Source organism: Prunus avium, chromosome 4 (assembly GCF_965620075.1).
Source record: "Prunus avium chromosome 4, drPruAviu1.hap1.1, whole genome shotgun sequence".
NCBI classification, from domain to species: Eukaryota; Viridiplantae; Streptophyta; class Magnoliopsida; order Rosales; family Rosaceae; genus Prunus; species Prunus avium.
The window spans coordinates 30,229,940-30,247,179 of record NC_142287.1 but is presented as its reverse complement, the minus strand read 5'-3'; the positions used below and the strand labels follow the sequence as shown (position 1 = coordinate 30,247,179).

The following is a 17,240-nucleotide window of genomic DNA, read 5'->3' as shown; positions in this document are numbered from 1 at the left end:
TGGTCTCTCTCAATCATGCTGCCGGAAAAATCCTGACATAAAATCTTATATGCTTTGTAAGTTTTGTGATGTTGCAGGGCACACAGAATCTCATTGTCAGAAGAAGAACATGTATTCTTCTTCGAGCACTGCTTCTACTGGTTCCTTTGTTGCTATGACCACCAACACATTGGCTGCACCACCGCTGACTTCAGAACAATATAATCAGCTTCTTGCCTTGTTACCCTATGGTAAAAATAATTCAGTAGCCAATCTGGCAGGTAACCCATTATGTTTTAATTCATCATTCAATATTGGTTCTTGGATCATCGATTCCGGTGCCACAGATCATATGGTTTTCAATGCTAATTTTTTAGAAAGCATGACCACACTTAACACCGCACCCATCAAATTGCCAACAGGACAAACATCCAACATCACTCATATTGGCTCTGCCACACCTTTACCATCCTTGCCTCTAAAAAATGTTTTGCTAGTCCCCGATTTTCGATTCAATCTTTTGTCTGTTAGCAAAATCACTAAACTACTTAATTGCTCCATTACCTTTTATTATGATCATTGTGTTCTGCAGGACTTGAGTTCGAAGAGGTTGATTGGTAAGGGCAAGGAACGTGGTGGTCTTTATTACCTAGCCCCCGATGTGCCTTCCATTGCTAATTCCGCAGTCTCTTCCCCAAATTTTAGTCTATGGCACTGGCGCTTAGGACATTCATCCAAGTGTACTCTTCCTTATTTACAAAGTTTGAATTCAAAAATTTCTTTTGATAATAATCATGCTTGCACTATTTGCCCTTTGGCTAAACATTGTCGGCTTTCTTTTCCTTTAAGCACTATATCAACAACTGCTTGCTTCGATTTAATACATTGTGATGTTTGGGGACCTTATTCTGTTTCTTCAATTTCTGGTGCTAAATATTTTTTAACCATAGTTGATGATTTTTCTCGTAGTACTTGGCTTTATTTAATGCAGCATAAATCAGAAGTTAATACCTACTTACCACATTTTTTTGCTATGGTCAAAACACAATTTAATTGTTCTATTTGTCAAGTTCGTACTGACAATGGAACTGAATTTTTTAATCACACATTGAACCAATATTTTTCTTCCCTTGGTGTCATTCATCAACATAGTTGTGTGGCAACACCACAACAAAATGGTGTCGTCGAAAGAAAACATCGTCATCTTTTAAATATTGCTCGTTCCCTTTGTTTTCAATCAAATTTACCTGTTTTTTTTTTGGGGTGATTGTGTTCTTACTGCTGCTTATCTAATTAATCGTTTACCCACCGAAATCTTACATGGGAAAACACCTTATGAAATTCTTTTCAACAAAGCACCTTCTTATACCCACCTACGAATTTTTGGTTGTCTTTGCTATGGTCATAACTTGTCTCCCCATTCTCATAAATTTGATAAAAGAGCAAAACCAGGTATCTTTATTGGTTATCCACCTTTTCAAAAGGCTTATAAAATATATGATCTTGAAACAAAGAAAATTTACACTTCTAGAGATGTCACTTTTTACGAAACTATTTTTCCTTATAATTTATCACAAAATAACCACACTTTACCTGGTGTTTTACCCATTCCTGCAACATATTTTGAACATTCCCACCTTCCTTTAGCTTCCGCTCATCCACTTACCTCACCAGATTTATCTAACCCAGAAATACAAGCCACTCCAAACACTAACACGTCTCCCTCTACTCCACCCACCAACATACCTTCTTCTCCCCCAATCAACATACTTTCTTCTCTCCCATCTCTTTTGCCTCCACCTCCCACCGAAACACCTACACCAGCCATCACAAATTCCAATACTTCCTCTGCCATTATAGTACCTCCCTCATCTCCTCCTCCTCGTAGTCGCAAACCACCTGGTTACCTTAATGATTATCATTGCTACCAATCTCAAGCAACCTCTTCGACTTCAGGTCAACATGGCACCAGGTACCCTTTATCTCATTATTTATCTTATGACAAATTCTCTATTAAACATCAAAGTTTTCTTGCTTATATTACTACCATTGTTGAGCCTAACACTTTTGATGAAGCCACTAAATATCCTAAATGGCGTAAAGCTATGCAAAGTGAACTTGCTACCTTGGAAGCTAATCATACATGGACCCTCATGGCCTTGCCTGCTCATAAAAAATCCATTGGCTGCAAGTGGGTCTATAAAATAAAACGGCATTCTGATGGCACTATTGAACGATGCAAAGCATGCCTCGTCGCCAAGGGATATACGCAAATGGAAGGGATTGATTATCATGAAACTTTTTCTCCTGTTGCCAAGCTTACCACTGTTCGTGTTTTATTATCTTTGGCCGCTGCCAAGGGTTGGTGTCTTCAACAATTAGACGTCAACAATGCCTTTCTTCATGGTGATTTACACGAAGAGGTTTACATGCAGCTCCCTCAAGGTTATCACGGCAAGGGGGGAAATATGGTGTGCCGTCTTAACAAATCACTTTATGGATTAAAGCAAGCTTCTCGGTGTTGGTTTGCAAAATTCTCCAAAGCATTACTTGATGCGGGATTTTCTCAATCTAAAGCAGATTACTCCCTTTTCTATCGTCACAAAGGTAAGTCATCAATTTTCTTGCTTGTATATGTTGACGATATTATTATTACAGGTACCGATGCTGCTACTATATCAATTATCAAGAATTTGTTGCATCAACGTTTTCATTTAAAAGACCTTGGTGATATAAAATACTTCCTTGGGATAGAAGTGTCTCGTTCTTCAAAGGGATTGTATTTGAGCCAACGGAAGTATGCACTTGACATTTTGAAAGACTCAGGTCTTATTGGTGCACGTCCTACTTTCTTCCCCATGGAACAAAATCTCAAGTTAAACAATGAAGATGGAGAACTATTACATAATCCAGAAACCTATAGAAGATTGGTGGGTCGCTTGATATATCTCACCATCACCAGGCCAGACATTGTTCATACAGTTCATATTTTGAGCCAATTCATGCAAAGCCCCCGTACAAATCATAAAGATGCTGCAAATCGATTATTACATTATTTGAAAGGGACTCCAGGCCAAGGGATTCTGTTATCATATTCTAATAATTTTCAATTGAGAGCCTACTGTGATTCTAATTGGGCTAGCTGTCCAATGACAAGGAGGTCGACTACAGGTTACTTTGTACTTCTTGGAGAAAGTCATATCTCATGGAAAACAAAGAAGCAAGATACTGTATCACGCTCATCAGCCGAAGCAGAATATAGAGCGATGGCTATGGCAACTTGTGAACTCCAATGGTTACGATATTTACTTTATGATCTTGGTCTGTCACACACCACACCAAGCTTACTTTATTGTGACAACCAAGCTGCTTTATACATAGCAGCTAATCCAGTATATCACGAGCGCACCAAGCATATTGGGATCGATTGTCATGTTGTTCGAGAGAAGATTCGAAATGGTTCTTTACGTACTGCCTATATTCCTTCAAAGGAGCAACTCGCAGATGTCTTTACCAAGTCTTTAGGTAAAGATCAATTCCAACGACTCAAAAAACAAGCTGGGTATTCTTGATCTCCATACTCCAGCTTGAGGGGGAATATTGAAGATATGGAAAGATTACAAAATATATTGTACATTATTTGTTACCTTATATAGGAATAGTCAACTTCTCTGTTAAGGCTTGTACAAATTAGTGCCTTTAACTTAGGATTTAAATTACCTTCCTTAGGTAGTCTTATTGGCTTTATATATTGGCCTTCTTCTGTATTGCAAACACACAAAATATACGAGATATTATTTTACATATGCAAAATTGACAAGTATGACCATTGATTAGGTCTCTTAGTATATGTATATAAATTTTATGAAAATCCGATGGTACGAGAGTGAATTTATTAAAAGGTTAAAGAAGTACCCTCATTTTATTTAGTATATAATTCTTTTTCTTTTTTGATAAAAGGCAATTGAAGTTTATTAGATCAAGTAGGCGTGGGCACGGTCCGGTTTGGACCGATTTTTGTTAAAAAATGAAACCTGAACCGAAAATGCAAACCGGTTCGATTTGGACCGGTTTTGCTTAAAATCCATACCAAAATCCGAACCAACCCGAACCTACCGGTTTCCGGTTCGGTTTCCGGTTCTCACGGTTTGGGCTTGCTGTAAAGCCCAGTTTAGTTTTTTTGTGTATTTAAGCTTCAAGACCATCCGATTTTTAAAAAATTTGGGCCTTAAACATCAAAATTGGCCCAATTCCCATATTGAAACAACCACTATTCTTTGACAAAAATAATAAAACAATCCAATATTAAATTTAAAATTACAACGAACAAGAAAATACACATAATAAAACAAATTAAATTACAGTCAAATTTAAAATTATAACTCCATTCTTTTGTTCTTTTGTTGCCGCATCTCAGAACATCGAGTACACCAAGTGAACCTAGCAGATCCATGTATTGCCATCAATAACCTGAATTTGTAGAAAATAAAAACAAAAGTCCGGAAACCTAGAAGTGAAAATGGATCAAGAAATGCAACAACAAACAAAAGAAAAATATCATAAAATTAGACCATTTTCTGAACCCTAAACCCTACAAGCATGAGCAGCATAAAAACTATGAACTCTCTTTTAAGTTTTAATCATAAGATGACATCATGTGACTAACTAACTTTGTACAGTGTTCACCTGTATCGACTAGAACAAATTAGAGATTCATTTCCATGAGAACAAGGTCAGTGAATGTGAAGTTGGTCTGTAGCAAATCCATCAACTCGTACTCTTCCTAGTTTTCGAATTACATAAGTCATAGACTACTTACTATTTGCGGTAATTGGTAATTGGTGACATAGAAAGGCGAAGGCACAGACATTGAATCTTATCAATCCAAAAATGCACACACAGACAGAGGCTGATCCTTATATATATGAGAAAAAGCAAACAAATTGAATTTTTGTTCCTACCAAGAATCTCAGTTGAACAGATCACTACAGCAAGCAAGTGGTGGCAATCAAGCACGATATTTCAAACCCAAGAACAACGAAAATGTATTCATCCCAACGAATTTGCAGAGAGGAGGGGAAAATAAAATTAAAGAAAACCAAGAACACAATCGCTATGATCTCAACTCTCACACTGTTTTTTTTTCTGTGAATATAGCCAAATAGATGCACACACAATCAAAACTTAAATACCTAAACAGATGCAAAACCACATAATCAAATAGGAGATGTGAGATAGAGACAGATAGACAGAGAGACAGAGAGGAACAGTACCTGAGAGAGAGAGATAGAGAGAGCTATACCAGATGAATAGGTGGAAGCTGTGATTGCTGGAAGCTAGGAGCGAATGGGATCTCTGATTTTGCTGGAGGACAGAGAGGGTAGTCAGAAAATCAATTTGGGAAAAAAAAGAAAAAAAAAAAAGAGAGACAGAGAATCAAACCTGCGTGACGGCGGCGTTTGAAGAGAGGCTGAGAGAAGAGCTGCAGAGAGGCGTGACGTGATGGCTGAGACTGAGAGAGAGGTTTTGGCAGAGGGCGGCTGTGTATGAAGGAACGAAGAAGAAACGAAATGGAGAAGAGGAAAACGAACGAAGAGAAAAATACCTAGGTCATTCAGCGTCTTTCTTTTTCCGTTTGATCCTCTGTGTGTGTGCCCATCGTAACAGCGTACACACTCAAGAAAATATTTATATAATTTCTAATATAAATATAAATATATATATAAATTAATTCTTTGGACCGGTTCGGATTGGACCGGTTCCTAAGAATGAAAAACCGGAACCGGAACCGGTTTGAACCGGTCCGATTTGGATTGGACTCGGTTTTTGACTTTTACGGTCAACACGGTTTTTTACGATTTTTTTCGGATTGGTTTGGTTCGGTTTTGCGGTTTTGCGGTTCTAATGCCCACCCCTAAGATCAAGGACAAAAAGAGTATAAAGAAAAAAGACTGTAAAGGGAGTCATTCCAATAGCAGTACGGTGGACATGTGCAAAACTTTCCTCAATGACATAAATCAACTAAAAAGTTGAAACAATATGAAGAGAATCACTCGAATCAAATCATTACAGTCCAATTCAGTATTAAGTTCTTTGATCTTTTTTATTGATCAAAACTTAAAAAACCGAACATTATAATTCCGAATAGATTCGATTCGGCTGAATTGATGCACCACAAGATAGAATGGTCTTGAGGGTTGGTAAATCTTGAATACCCAATTATGTGCATTGGTGGATTCATCATAGCATACATATATAATGTAGAATCCTTCTGTTCAATGTTGATAATGCATATAATAATAATTATATTAACAATAGTAACAAAAATGTCTTCCTAATATTTGCAACGTCACACTAGTACCATTCTATTTCGATATGTACCATATACTATGGATATCATAATTCAGAAAAGCAATGCCCCAAGACCATCAATCACCTTGATTCACTGGATTCATCTTGAACTTCTTGAACTGAAATGCAGGATGAACTCTATGGACAATGCAGTCTGTCACAATCTTCCTGGCTAACCTCATTCCTTCGGTCGGACCCGTAGCAGCAATAGAAAGGTCCTCCTATTCATTTACAAGTATTCTCACTTCACTGGGAAGACCTAAAGAACAAATATGGCCATCTAAAACACAAAGGAAGGAATAGTAACACCTACGTGGAGATAAAGATCACAGCCTGTCAATTGTGAAAGCTCCTGCCTCTCAATTATAGTGTCAAGAATTAGATGAACAGCTCAGCTGGCAAACAGATTTCATAACCATGTAACAAACATAATGATGTATCTATTTATTCTGTTATTATTCTATTGAGTGCAAGATCAGTGAAACGTGATTTAGATCACTTTACGCACCTCTAGAGGAGAGCCGATGAGAAGTTTCCGCCGTTTTTCGTATTGCTCCTGCACACAATACTAGAGATTAGTTTAGTCGGGGAGATGAGTTTTTGCATCCCTCCAACAAAATGCTCCTGCACAGCACCCAGAGATGATAAAGAAGGAGGGGGAAGGAAATAGGATCGTGTCACCTTATTGATGCCAAATTTTGTGCAAAGCCCAATAGGTCCATGTCCAATCCTCAAGAGCTGATGACGCCCCTTAAGTGTTGTTAGTGCCTGAATAATTCAAAATGTTGTGCACCTCAGATACTAATACACAAATAGCTCACATAAAAAATCAGAATATATACTTGGAGTTTCAAAGAAAATCAACATACATTTTTACATTAATTAAAGGTAAATAATTTTAACATGAGCTTTTCATTAAGATGTAATCATTTTAACAGAAAACTAAATTATATATGTGTGTGCGTGTGCGTGCGCACTCGGGTGTGTGATTAAAAGAGAAGAAAACAATAACAAATTAAAGGATCTGTAGCTCCTTATCTGCAGGAACACCTCTCGACAGAAGTAGCATCTCCTAGCCTTGAGAATCATGTATGGGATTCTAGTCTTACTGGTGGTAGAAACTGTGATGAGGCCCTCAACCTGACCATACATATATAATTAGAAATAAATACAGAAATCTAATTAATATGTGCATCAAATCAAACATAATTTCAATAATAAACCACTGATCAATCTAATTAATTCGTATCTACAAGCTCAAAACAGGATTATAATTACCAGATTCAGTGTGCATGAAAGACCAAACTTTTCTAAAACCAATTTCACCTTGGCCCAATCTCCTTGCAATTCTGGTGCTGCACAAAAATAATCATAATAATAATAATAGCAATAATTCAAAACTTGCAAAAATTGCAGAGGAGGAAGTTACCTTTGGTTTCATGAAAGGGCATAGAGAAAGAACCTTCAACCCAGTGGCGTAGCTAGAAATTCTCTTAAGGAGGGTCAACATTATTAGCCTGAGAAAACCGTGAATATTAACATAATATTTTTTTTAATTGTATAATTTAATTGTTATCTTCCAAAATCATAACCCGCATCGCCGAATCATATCATAATACATTGCTCAAAAGAGAATTGAATAGCTAGTATTGAGAGATTTACTTGACTGATGGCCGATTCAATAACAAAAACTATAAGATAACTCAATAAATGAAAGAATAGAAAGATTGAAGTTAAAAAGGTAAAATGGAGTAAAGATAAATATAGGAAAAACTATATAAGTAAAGAATAACAATCAACTAGAGTTAGAAAATTAGAAGGGTCATCTATAAAAGAAACCCAAGAAAATCAAATATATCACATAACAAATGCATTTGTTGCATAAATTGGAGGAGGGTCAGCTGACCCTCATGGGCCTTAGCTGGCTCCGCCATTACATTTTTTTGGCATTGAGCACGCTACCTTTTTTTAAAATTTTTTTTAATTTTTAATAATGAAAATGGTGTTGGAAGTTTGAAAGCAAATGTAGTCCCACATTGGAGAAACCAAAAAATTTCTCATGCTTTATAAGCTTGAAACTTTAACATCAATTAAAGGGGAATGCTAGCAACCTTCTCTTAGACCTTCTCTTTTGGACCTTCTCTCTTTCCCTTATGACATGTGTCATTTTCTTTACACTAAAAACAATGTCAAACAACTTACCTTTTGTTTTCCATATTTACCCTTATTTGATGTATTGACTTTACTTTAATTTATTAAATTTTTTACAGCTTTCTTAATACTTTGTAAAAAATTATTATATTAATTTATTAAATATTTAAAAAATCAAAATAAATGAAAAACCTATCTCCAGTCTTCCCCACCTTCTTCCCCAAAGCCCAGCACCTCCATCTTGCCAAACATAGAGTCGAAGTTGAAAGCCACATCCTCACCACGGCTCTCCGATTTGGTCGAATACCTCGCCTAGCCGCCGAAGATATCGCCAAAGTCTTGGGTTTTTGAGGGTCCGAAGATCGAATCGCGATCGTCGGCGAGAGACCCACTGAAGGAATTGGTGGCGCGAGTTGATCGGGAGGGCCCACTAGATCCGAGATCAAAGTTTGGGGCCTTTGAAGAATTAGCTGAAGAAGCAGACATGGGGGCCGATTTGCCTGAGGGTTTGAACTCGAAATCGGAGGCCAAGAGACCCTCGAAGTCGTTCATGGCGTTTGGCCCTTCTGGGTCTCCCTCTCTTCCCCCTTATTTTTGTTGTGTTATTGGTTTTTGGCTGTACAAAACAAAATGAAGGATCTCAAACGAGCGTGATCATGTTGAAGACGAGGAAAGGTTGTTTGGGATCTGAGAAAATATTGAGAAAGAAAGAACGGGTGAGATAGGTTTTTTTATTTATTTTGATTTTTTTAAATATTTAATAAATTAATATAATAATTTTTTACAAAGTATTAAGAAAGCTGTAAAAAATTTAATAAATTAAAGTAAAGTCAATACATCAAATAAGGGTAAATATGGAAAACAAAAGGTAGGTTGTTTGACATTGTTTTTAGTGTAAAGAAAATGACACATGTCATAAGGGAAAGAGAGAAGGTCCAAAAGAGAAGGTCCAAGAGAAGGTTGCTAGCATTCCCCTCAATTAAATAAGAATTGGTGGTTGATGGGCTTGGATAGTTGGTTTGCTTGATTAATAATAATATTTAATTAATCAAGACTTGGGCCTTGGGCCTTGAGGGGCACTGAGAGGAGGCGGAATTCTGTCTTTAGGACATTGCGAAATACACAAGCCTCTGTTGATTTTGTAGTTTGCTGCTGTCTACAATATTGAATAATATATTATCATTGTCATCTTATATTATAAGTCGTTTACTGATTTTCCTAACAAATTGAGCATGCCTTTTTAGGTTGTCTTTATACGAAGTAATTTTATTAGTGAAAACATGCAGAGACATGGCAGCTGCTGCCTTTGAATTCCAAACCACACTTACGAGATATTAACTACAAATTGTAATGAACCTTAGGAAAATCAAACTGAAATTATACTGAAATTTCCCTTGAAAATAATATTTCTAAAATCTTACAATTTGTGCTGAATAGAGGTGGACAGAAAAAAATCAAGCTGGGGAGATAAAGTTGGGTATGGAATACAATCATACCAAAAGTGGAGAAAGCAAATGACTAAACATTGTCAACCCTGCCATCAAATTTTAATTACGTGATGCCAGGTTCTTGAAAGGTTAGGTTAAGGTTAGTTTGGGAGAAGATCCGAGACCCTGTAGACAATGTGGGTAGTAAATATGGTACAAACAACAACTCTCATTTCAGAAACGCAACGCCCCAAGACCATCTATCACTTGATTCATCATTTTAATCTTCCTAATCTGAGTTGCAGGATGAACTCTATGGACAATGCAATCTGTCAGAATCTTCTTGGCTAACTTTATCCCTTCGTTCGAACCCGTAGCATGCAGCAATAAAGTAGTCTTCCTATTCATTAACAAGTTTACAATAGTTAAATTAACAATCATCAATTCATAATTCTAACTTCACCTGGAGAGGTGGGAAGAGCAGAAGAACAAATATGCCATCAAAATCACAGAGGAAGGAATAGCAACACCTACGTGGAGATAAAGATCACGTCCTGCATGATAGTGTCAAAAATGAGATGAACATCTAGCAAACAGAACCATGTACCTAACGAACAGAATGATATTTTATGCACCTGTAGAGGGGAGCCAAGGAGAAGTTTCCGCCGTTTTTGGTATTGCTCCTGCACACGATACTAGAGATTAGACAAAGCCTGAAAGATGAGTTTTTGCATATCTCCAAATGCTCCTGCACAACACCCAGAGAGGGGCTCATATTCCTCATATTAATCCCTGTTTCACCAAAGCCAAACCGACTCTAAACCTTTCTAAATCCTAACATCAAACAATAAAAGCTTCAAAAGGTGCTGCATCACAACCACAGGGAATGCTTCCAAAAACATCAATGATAAAGGAGGAGGGGGAAGAAAAATAAGTCTTGTCACCTTCTCGATGTGAAATTTTGAGCAAAGCCCAGTAGATCCATGCCCAATCATCAGGATCACAGGACACGCCCTCAGTATTCTTAGTGCCTGAATTCAAATTGCTGTGCACCTCAAATACTAATACAAATAGCTCACATAAATAAATAAAATCAGCATACATGAGTCGAAGAAGAAGTACTTTCTGCTCTTTCTTCTCATTCTTATTCCCTCATGTTTTTTTTTTTCTTTTTTCTTCACCTATAAGGTTACCAATAAAATAAGGGCAGAACCAAGAATTTTTCAATGGGTGTGCTAGCTAAAGTTATTAGCTTAAAATCTAATGATTAATTTTTTTTGGTACTTACAGTTTCTATAGTCTTTCTAGAAATAAAAGTAAACATTAAATCATATAAACCACGCTAGTTCATAGCTACATTGACTAATTTCCAATAAACTTTAACATAAAACAAATAGGGTTTAGCACCATAGTGACTTTGTACTTGTTTATGTTCTTCTTATCAATAAAATACTATCTCTCTTTATAAAAATAAAAATAATGCACTGAAAAACACATATGATCAAAATAAAAATATATTCAACAGCATAATTGAAAGTGCATTTTTATTGCTACCCTCCAACTAAATTTATAAAGAATTGGACTTTTTGGGCTTTAATAAGTTAATATATATTGGGCTAATATTTAAAACAAGTAAAATATATAGGTTTGATGTTTTGTCCCTCAAAAACCTTACTAGGCTACAGCCCACTGTAGCCCTTAGTGTGGTTTCGCCCATGAACAAAAGTCTGAAGCTTCGTAAAAAACCTTAGGTGACTTCTTTCTTCTTGTTGTTCTACGATTGTGCTACTTTTTAAGACAAAAGAAAAATAAAAAAACATGAGTGAAGAAGAAGGAGAAGAAAGTGGTCTGCTACCATGCTGGTGCATTGGGGCAATAGTTTAGGCTTCTGGGTTAGAAACACAAACCCTAAACTACTAAAGTGTTTGACATTTTGCTCCAATGCACTAGCAGCGCAGACCACAAATGCATTGGGTGTTCTATGATTCTGCCACTAAATTGTTAACACTAGCCTAGTGGTCAACTGCCCTCCTGGTGCATTGGGGCAAAATTTCGAACACTTTTGAGGAAACTCATGTGTTGTTTAAATGAAGGTAAAAAAACAAACCCAATCAGTCTTCTTCGACAAAGGAACTCAATATACCACTACTAGTGTCTTAGGGATTAATCCGACTAAAACTGGAGAAGATAAAGTTGGGTAAGAAACACAATCATACATAGAAAAAGTGGAGGAAATAGACTTGTTAAATATCTGAATAAAATTGAGATGGGAACAAACATCCCTAATTCTCGGTGATCATGTTAAATACATACTATTAAGGCAAAAAGTCCTTTTCCCAACTCCAACAGCCTTCTTCCAATGTAGAGTGCCTGTCTTTTATTTGGTAGTATTCTAATTAGAGTAGTTGCCTTCGACCAAAAAAAAAAAAAAAATTAGAGTAGTTGCCTTGGGCAATTCAACCAAGCTTTGACAATTCACTGGTCAAGGCACTAACATCCAAAAAAGAAACATCACAGTGACCACCAACATAAACTAATTCTAAAGAAATTTAAATAAAAACTTAACCACCATCAAAAGTTAACAAGTATGAAATTTTATTACAAGAGATCTCGGTGTTATTCATTGTAAATCCAATTGTATATTATTTTTTCAAACTTACATTCTTCAACCGTCTCATTTGGATAGTAGAGAAAAGTTGGTACTTCAAATATCATTTCTTTCTTATAATCACAGGGCAATATAATGCACAAGCAATGAATAAATAAATGCATCCAACTACACATACATTTTGGGAAATCTGCCTACAACCATATATATTAATTAGGTCTACTGGTGAACAACCAGAGAAACCACAGCATTTACCACCTTCTCACTCTCCACAACCACCACATTGTTTGACACATTTGTCACAGCATAAGCTGTGAACTTGGCCTCCCCTTTTGTATAAAATGAGTACTGGAAATTATTAATCCTGTTGGGAAACACCAAAACAGAAGAAAAATCAGCCACCCATTTGGTCCCGTTGCCCTTCACATTCAATCTCCCCACCGTTGATTTCAACCCCATCCCAATCACATTGTTCTGATCAATCACCACTTGATCAATATGCCCAAACTGCCCCTTTAGTTGGACTATTGGAACCTGTGATCTCCCAGTAAACATATTGTTCACAATATTTAGCCCAAAAATCTTGCCATTGACAGATTTTAAGACTATATTTGCATCACCTAAGAAGAACCCATTTGTCACATGAACTTGAACTGGGTCTTCCAAGACTATGGCATTGAAATCCAAGTAGCAATTATCCAATCTGGTTTGAGAGTTTCCTGCCAATTTTACCAAAATGCCTATGCCACCAAACCCTGTGGCCTTATTATAGCAATGTACCCCAGTGACCACGTTTGCCTGGCCCCTCAGCACAATACCAATAGCAGCAGAGAATATTGCCACGTCAGTAATGGCATTGTCATTGCTGGCAAGGTCAATGGCAGTGCCTGTAAATTGCCTCTCACCTTTGTCTCCTCCAACTGTTGAGTGCTGCCCCAAGAAGGTGTTTGATATGAAGATCTCGTGGCCTTTATGGACTAAAATGCCTTGTGTTGTGAAGTGGAGGAAGAAGCAGTTGGTTATTCGAATTCGGGCCGAATCAACGATGAAAATGCCTCCTCCTCTGAAGCTTGAATCGAAGAGAATGTCTCTGAATGTGATATCCTCATAGTAGATGCCTACATTATTGCTGGTGATGGTAGCTTTTTGTTTGAGTTTTTGGGAACTTGGTGACCTTAGTTCAATGAGATGGCGGTCCCCTGGAAATGTGGATGAGGCTCGTAGAGTTCCTCCTTGTACCTAAATTGTCCATGCATATGTCCATATTTTGATTAGGGAGATTTTAGACATTAAATCTAACTAGCCAGATTGAACGCATTGAAATGCATATAAATTGTAATGGGAATAATATTATATGGGGAAATCGAAAGTCGAATATTAAAAAATAATGAAAAATAAGATTTAATTAATTAAAATTTATTTATGTCAAAATCGAAAGTAAAATGTAAAAGTTAATGAAGATGTAAGCATCAAACTAAAAACAACAAAAGAAAGAATTTATTTTTTTCGTTGGATCAAAATAATGAATATTAACCAAGGTCGGTGGTCCTAGTAAATTAATATTACTACAGATGTCAAATAACATCTAAACGAAAGATTTTGGAAATCTTTCAACAACAAAAAAGAAAAGAGAGAAAGATTTTGGAAAAAGTAAAAGGTTATTTTGTATATGAAAAAGTAATAGTAAAGGTACTTATGTAGGAAAATCAGAAATGAGAAATCCAATTTTAGTTGGAAAGCTTTCTTCCTGACAAATACAATACAATGTGTGAGACTGAAAAGAAAGCTTTAAAATGGAAGGAAAGACAGAGCAATGAGCAATGACCATGGAGAGAGAAAGAGAGAGAGAGAGGTTGTTCTATGTTTAGTGTGTTCCAATGCACAAAAGCCAGATGCACAAATTACAACATGGCAACGTGGCACGAACCCACTTTCAAAAGCTTTTTTTTTTCTTCTTTCTTTCATTTTATGTTGAGGTTAATTTCGATAATGACTAATTACCACCATTTTTGTTGGATTTTTTATTTCTCAAAAGATAATGGGAAATATATATTTTTTATTTTTTGACCTTTCACACGGTTTAGTTTTGACGGCCAAAGACTGTAAATATAAATATAAATATATATATATACAGAAATTCTCTTATGCGGACATCCGGATGTTATTATCGTGCGGACGCAGTGTATTTTGTACTACCCCTCTCTATTTTCCTGCCTGTTTACAATAGGATCCGGACGATAATAACGTGCGGACATCCGAATAAGAGAATAACTGTATATATATATATATATAAATTGATTGGCCATATCCGAGAGCGAGTTGATTCTTGGACTTGTACTGTTGTTTGTCCAACACCACCATGACGCAGATAATGAGAGAGAGAGAGGAGAGAGAGACTGACCACAACATTGCCAGCACCTGAGGGGAACCTTAGAGGTTGGCTAATTTTGTAATTTCCACCTTGAAGATCAATAACAACGCCTCCCATGTCAGTGATTCCGGGCAGCAATTCAAGCCTGGATTTCAGTTGAAAAGCCTCCTCTACCGCTTTGAGTACGGCAGCTGTGCTGTCCTCTGCTCCAGTCGGGTCTGCCCCGTACCCGATTGGGTAAAACACCCTCCCATTCTAATTAACAATGCATAACAACACACATTAATTAACTAATTAAACATAATTCAAAACCAATTAAAACAATAAATAAAACAAGTTAAATGAACAATATCTATATATATCTCTCATACCACTGTGACATTTGAAGCTTGAGCCAGTGAAAAGGGCAGCTTGGAATGATTGAATGCTGATAGCATTTGTTGCCTGTAAGAAGAACATTTAGCTTCTTCTACCAACAAGAAGAAGAAGAAACACAATGCTGCTGATGAGATGGGCCTCATTCTCTTTTAACTGCACTTTGCTCTTTGAAAAACATAGAGAGCTGTTGTTCTCCTCTGTTTCTTTGGCCTCCTTTCAGAGAGAGAGAGGGAGGGGATACAAAATTTTGTTGGGGGTGTTTTGGGGTCTTGATATTTATATATGATTGTGGCTTTTAGTTTTGAGCCTAACAAAAGAATAAAAAAGATTAAAGGTATATATATTTTTTTGATGAAGATAAAAGGTATATTTTAGATAAAAGAATAAGGGTAAAAGAAGAAAGGAAAGGAACAAAGTTTGGTCTCCCTTTCGGTTATTAGTTGTAATATATTATAAAATATATGATATAGCAATACAATTACTGCAATTAAATTAGTGATGGCCCTCCAGTTGAAGATGAAAAACCTAGTGGAAGTGATTTTGAAATTTTGGCCTCTCCATACTAAGAATCCTAACTCTGCCACTAATCATATTTATGAAGTCAATTATATATGTGTGGGTAGCGCATGTGGGCATTTCCTTAGAATTAATTAGTCACAACTCAATTATATATGTTTGTGTGGTATGCATGTGGCTATTCCCTTAGAATTAATTAATCACAACAAAAACTATGTGCATCCGTTAATCCATAGTCTTCCCTTTGAAGAATTAATCATTAACTAGGTCCGTTAGTGGTTGAGCTGTCAATGGATCGGATTTTGATCCGAATTAGATATAATTAATAGGAGATGCATTTAGTGGCATAATTTGATAATCCGATTATGTTCCAAATCCGTTAACTCATTAAATTAACAGGACAAATCTGAATTTGACCTAATCCAATTCAATAATGATCCGATCTGATTGATATAATATTTATTTTATTTTTACTTACTATATATATCTTTTCATTGATATAAATAATTTATTACAACTATGCATTCGTTAATCCAAAGGGAAAATCCAATTCAATAATGATCCGATCTGATTGATATAATATTTATTTTATTTTTACTTACTATATATATCTTTTCATTGATATAAATAATTTATTACAACTATGCATTCGTTAATCCAAAGTCTTCCCTTTGAAGAATTAACTAATCACAACTATGCATTTGTTAATCCAGAGTCTTCCCTTTGAAGAATTAATCAATCACAACTGTGCATTCGTTAATCCAGAGTCTTGGGAGTATTATATATATATATATATATATATATATATATATACAGTTATTCTCTTATCCGGATGTCCGCACGTTATTATCGTGCGGATCCTATTGTAAACAGGCAAGAAAACAGAGAGAGGTAGTACAAAATACACGGCTTCCGCACGATAATAACGTCCGGATGTCCGCATAAGAGAATTTCTGTATGTATATATATATATAGAAACACCATATACTTCCTATATATTTATATGTGTATATTATGGATTGAGGATATAGTTTAATGTTATAGCTTATACACATGCGATTTTCATAGCAACAAGCTATATATTCAATTTGTTGGCGGGCATCATATCATATCATGAAGATCACTGAAATCCTTAATTAGCATATATATATTTGGCATTATTACAATTATCTGCTCTAATCGTTTTGTCAAATTATAAAATTGGCCTTAATTAGCTATATCATATTTATGAAGTCAATTATATGTGTGGGTAGCGCATGTGGGTCTTTCCTTAGAATTAATTAATCACAAATCAATTATATATGTTTGTATGGTGCATGTGGCTATTCCCTTAGAAGTAATTAATCACAACACAAACTATGTGCATCCGTTAATCCATATTCTTCCCTTTGAAGAATTAATCATTAACTAGGTCCGTCAGTGGTTGAGGTGTTAATGGATCGGATTTTGATCCGAATTC

The 17,240-nt window shown here is 36.0% G+C and overlaps 2 protein-coding genes and 1 long non-coding RNA gene across 7 annotated transcripts; all 3 read right to left on the bottom strand.

The window, feature by feature from the left end:
* Positions 1-4,235: 4,235 nt before the first annotated feature.
* Positions 4,236-5,626, bottom strand: LOC148295210 (uncharacterized). Of its 3 annotated transcripts, none has more exons than XR_015835251.1 (3): positions 5,422-5,626; positions 5,253-5,343; positions 4,236-4,486 (listed from the first exon to the last, which is right to left on the bottom strand). It is a non-coding gene; the product is annotated as an uncharacterized LOC148295210 (long non-coding RNA). The 3 variants fall into 3 exon arrangements; XR_015835249.1 differs by having other exon boundaries at positions 4,236-4,449; positions 5,422-5,623; XR_015835250.1 differs by having other exon boundaries at positions 4,236-4,419; positions 5,422-5,623.
* Positions 5,627-6,110: 484 nt separating this feature from the next.
* Positions 6,111-8,426, bottom strand: LOC110745284 (KRR1 small subunit processome component homolog). Of its 2 annotated transcripts, XM_021945366.2 has the most exons (8): positions 8,266-8,426; positions 7,760-7,800; positions 7,609-7,685; positions 7,381-7,470; positions 7,012-7,098; positions 6,839-6,886; positions 6,644-6,682; positions 6,111-6,551 (listed from the first exon to the last, which is right to left on the bottom strand). In XM_021945366.2, the coding sequence occupies exons 2-8, from the start codon at positions 7,779-7,781 to the stop codon at positions 6,408-6,410; spliced, it is 507 nt and encodes a 168-aa protein (XP_021801058.2). In that variant the 5' UTR covers positions 7,782-7,800; positions 8,266-8,426; the 3' UTR covers positions 6,111-6,407. The 2 variants fall into 2 exon arrangements, 1 of the variants encoding a protein (XP_021801058.2); XR_002524784.2 differs by lacking the exon at positions 8,266-8,426 and having other exon boundaries at positions 6,533-6,551; positions 6,644-6,725; positions 7,012-7,470; positions 7,609-7,794.
* A 2,124-nt stretch (positions 8,427-10,550) lies between these two features.
* LOC110748086 (polygalacturonase QRT3-like) lies at positions 10,551-15,496 on the bottom strand. 2 transcript variants are annotated; one of them, XM_088252087.1, is made up of 6 exons: positions 15,259-15,496; positions 14,918-15,142; positions 12,355-13,755; positions 12,222-12,317; positions 10,853-10,939; positions 10,551-10,656 (listed from the first exon to the last, which is right to left on the bottom strand). In XM_088252087.1, exons 1-3 carry the CDS (start codon positions 15,406-15,408, stop codon positions 12,736-12,738), a joined length of 1,395 nt encoding a protein of 464 aa, XP_088108213.1. In that variant the 5' UTR covers positions 15,409-15,496; the 3' UTR covers positions 10,551-10,656; positions 10,853-10,939; positions 12,222-12,317; positions 12,355-12,735. The 2 variants fall into 2 exon arrangements, with proteins under 2 accessions (XP_088108213.1, XP_088108212.1); XM_088252086.1 differs by lacking the exon at positions 10,551-10,656 and having other exon boundaries at positions 10,663-10,939.
* Positions 15,497-17,240: the final 1,744 nt, after the last annotated feature.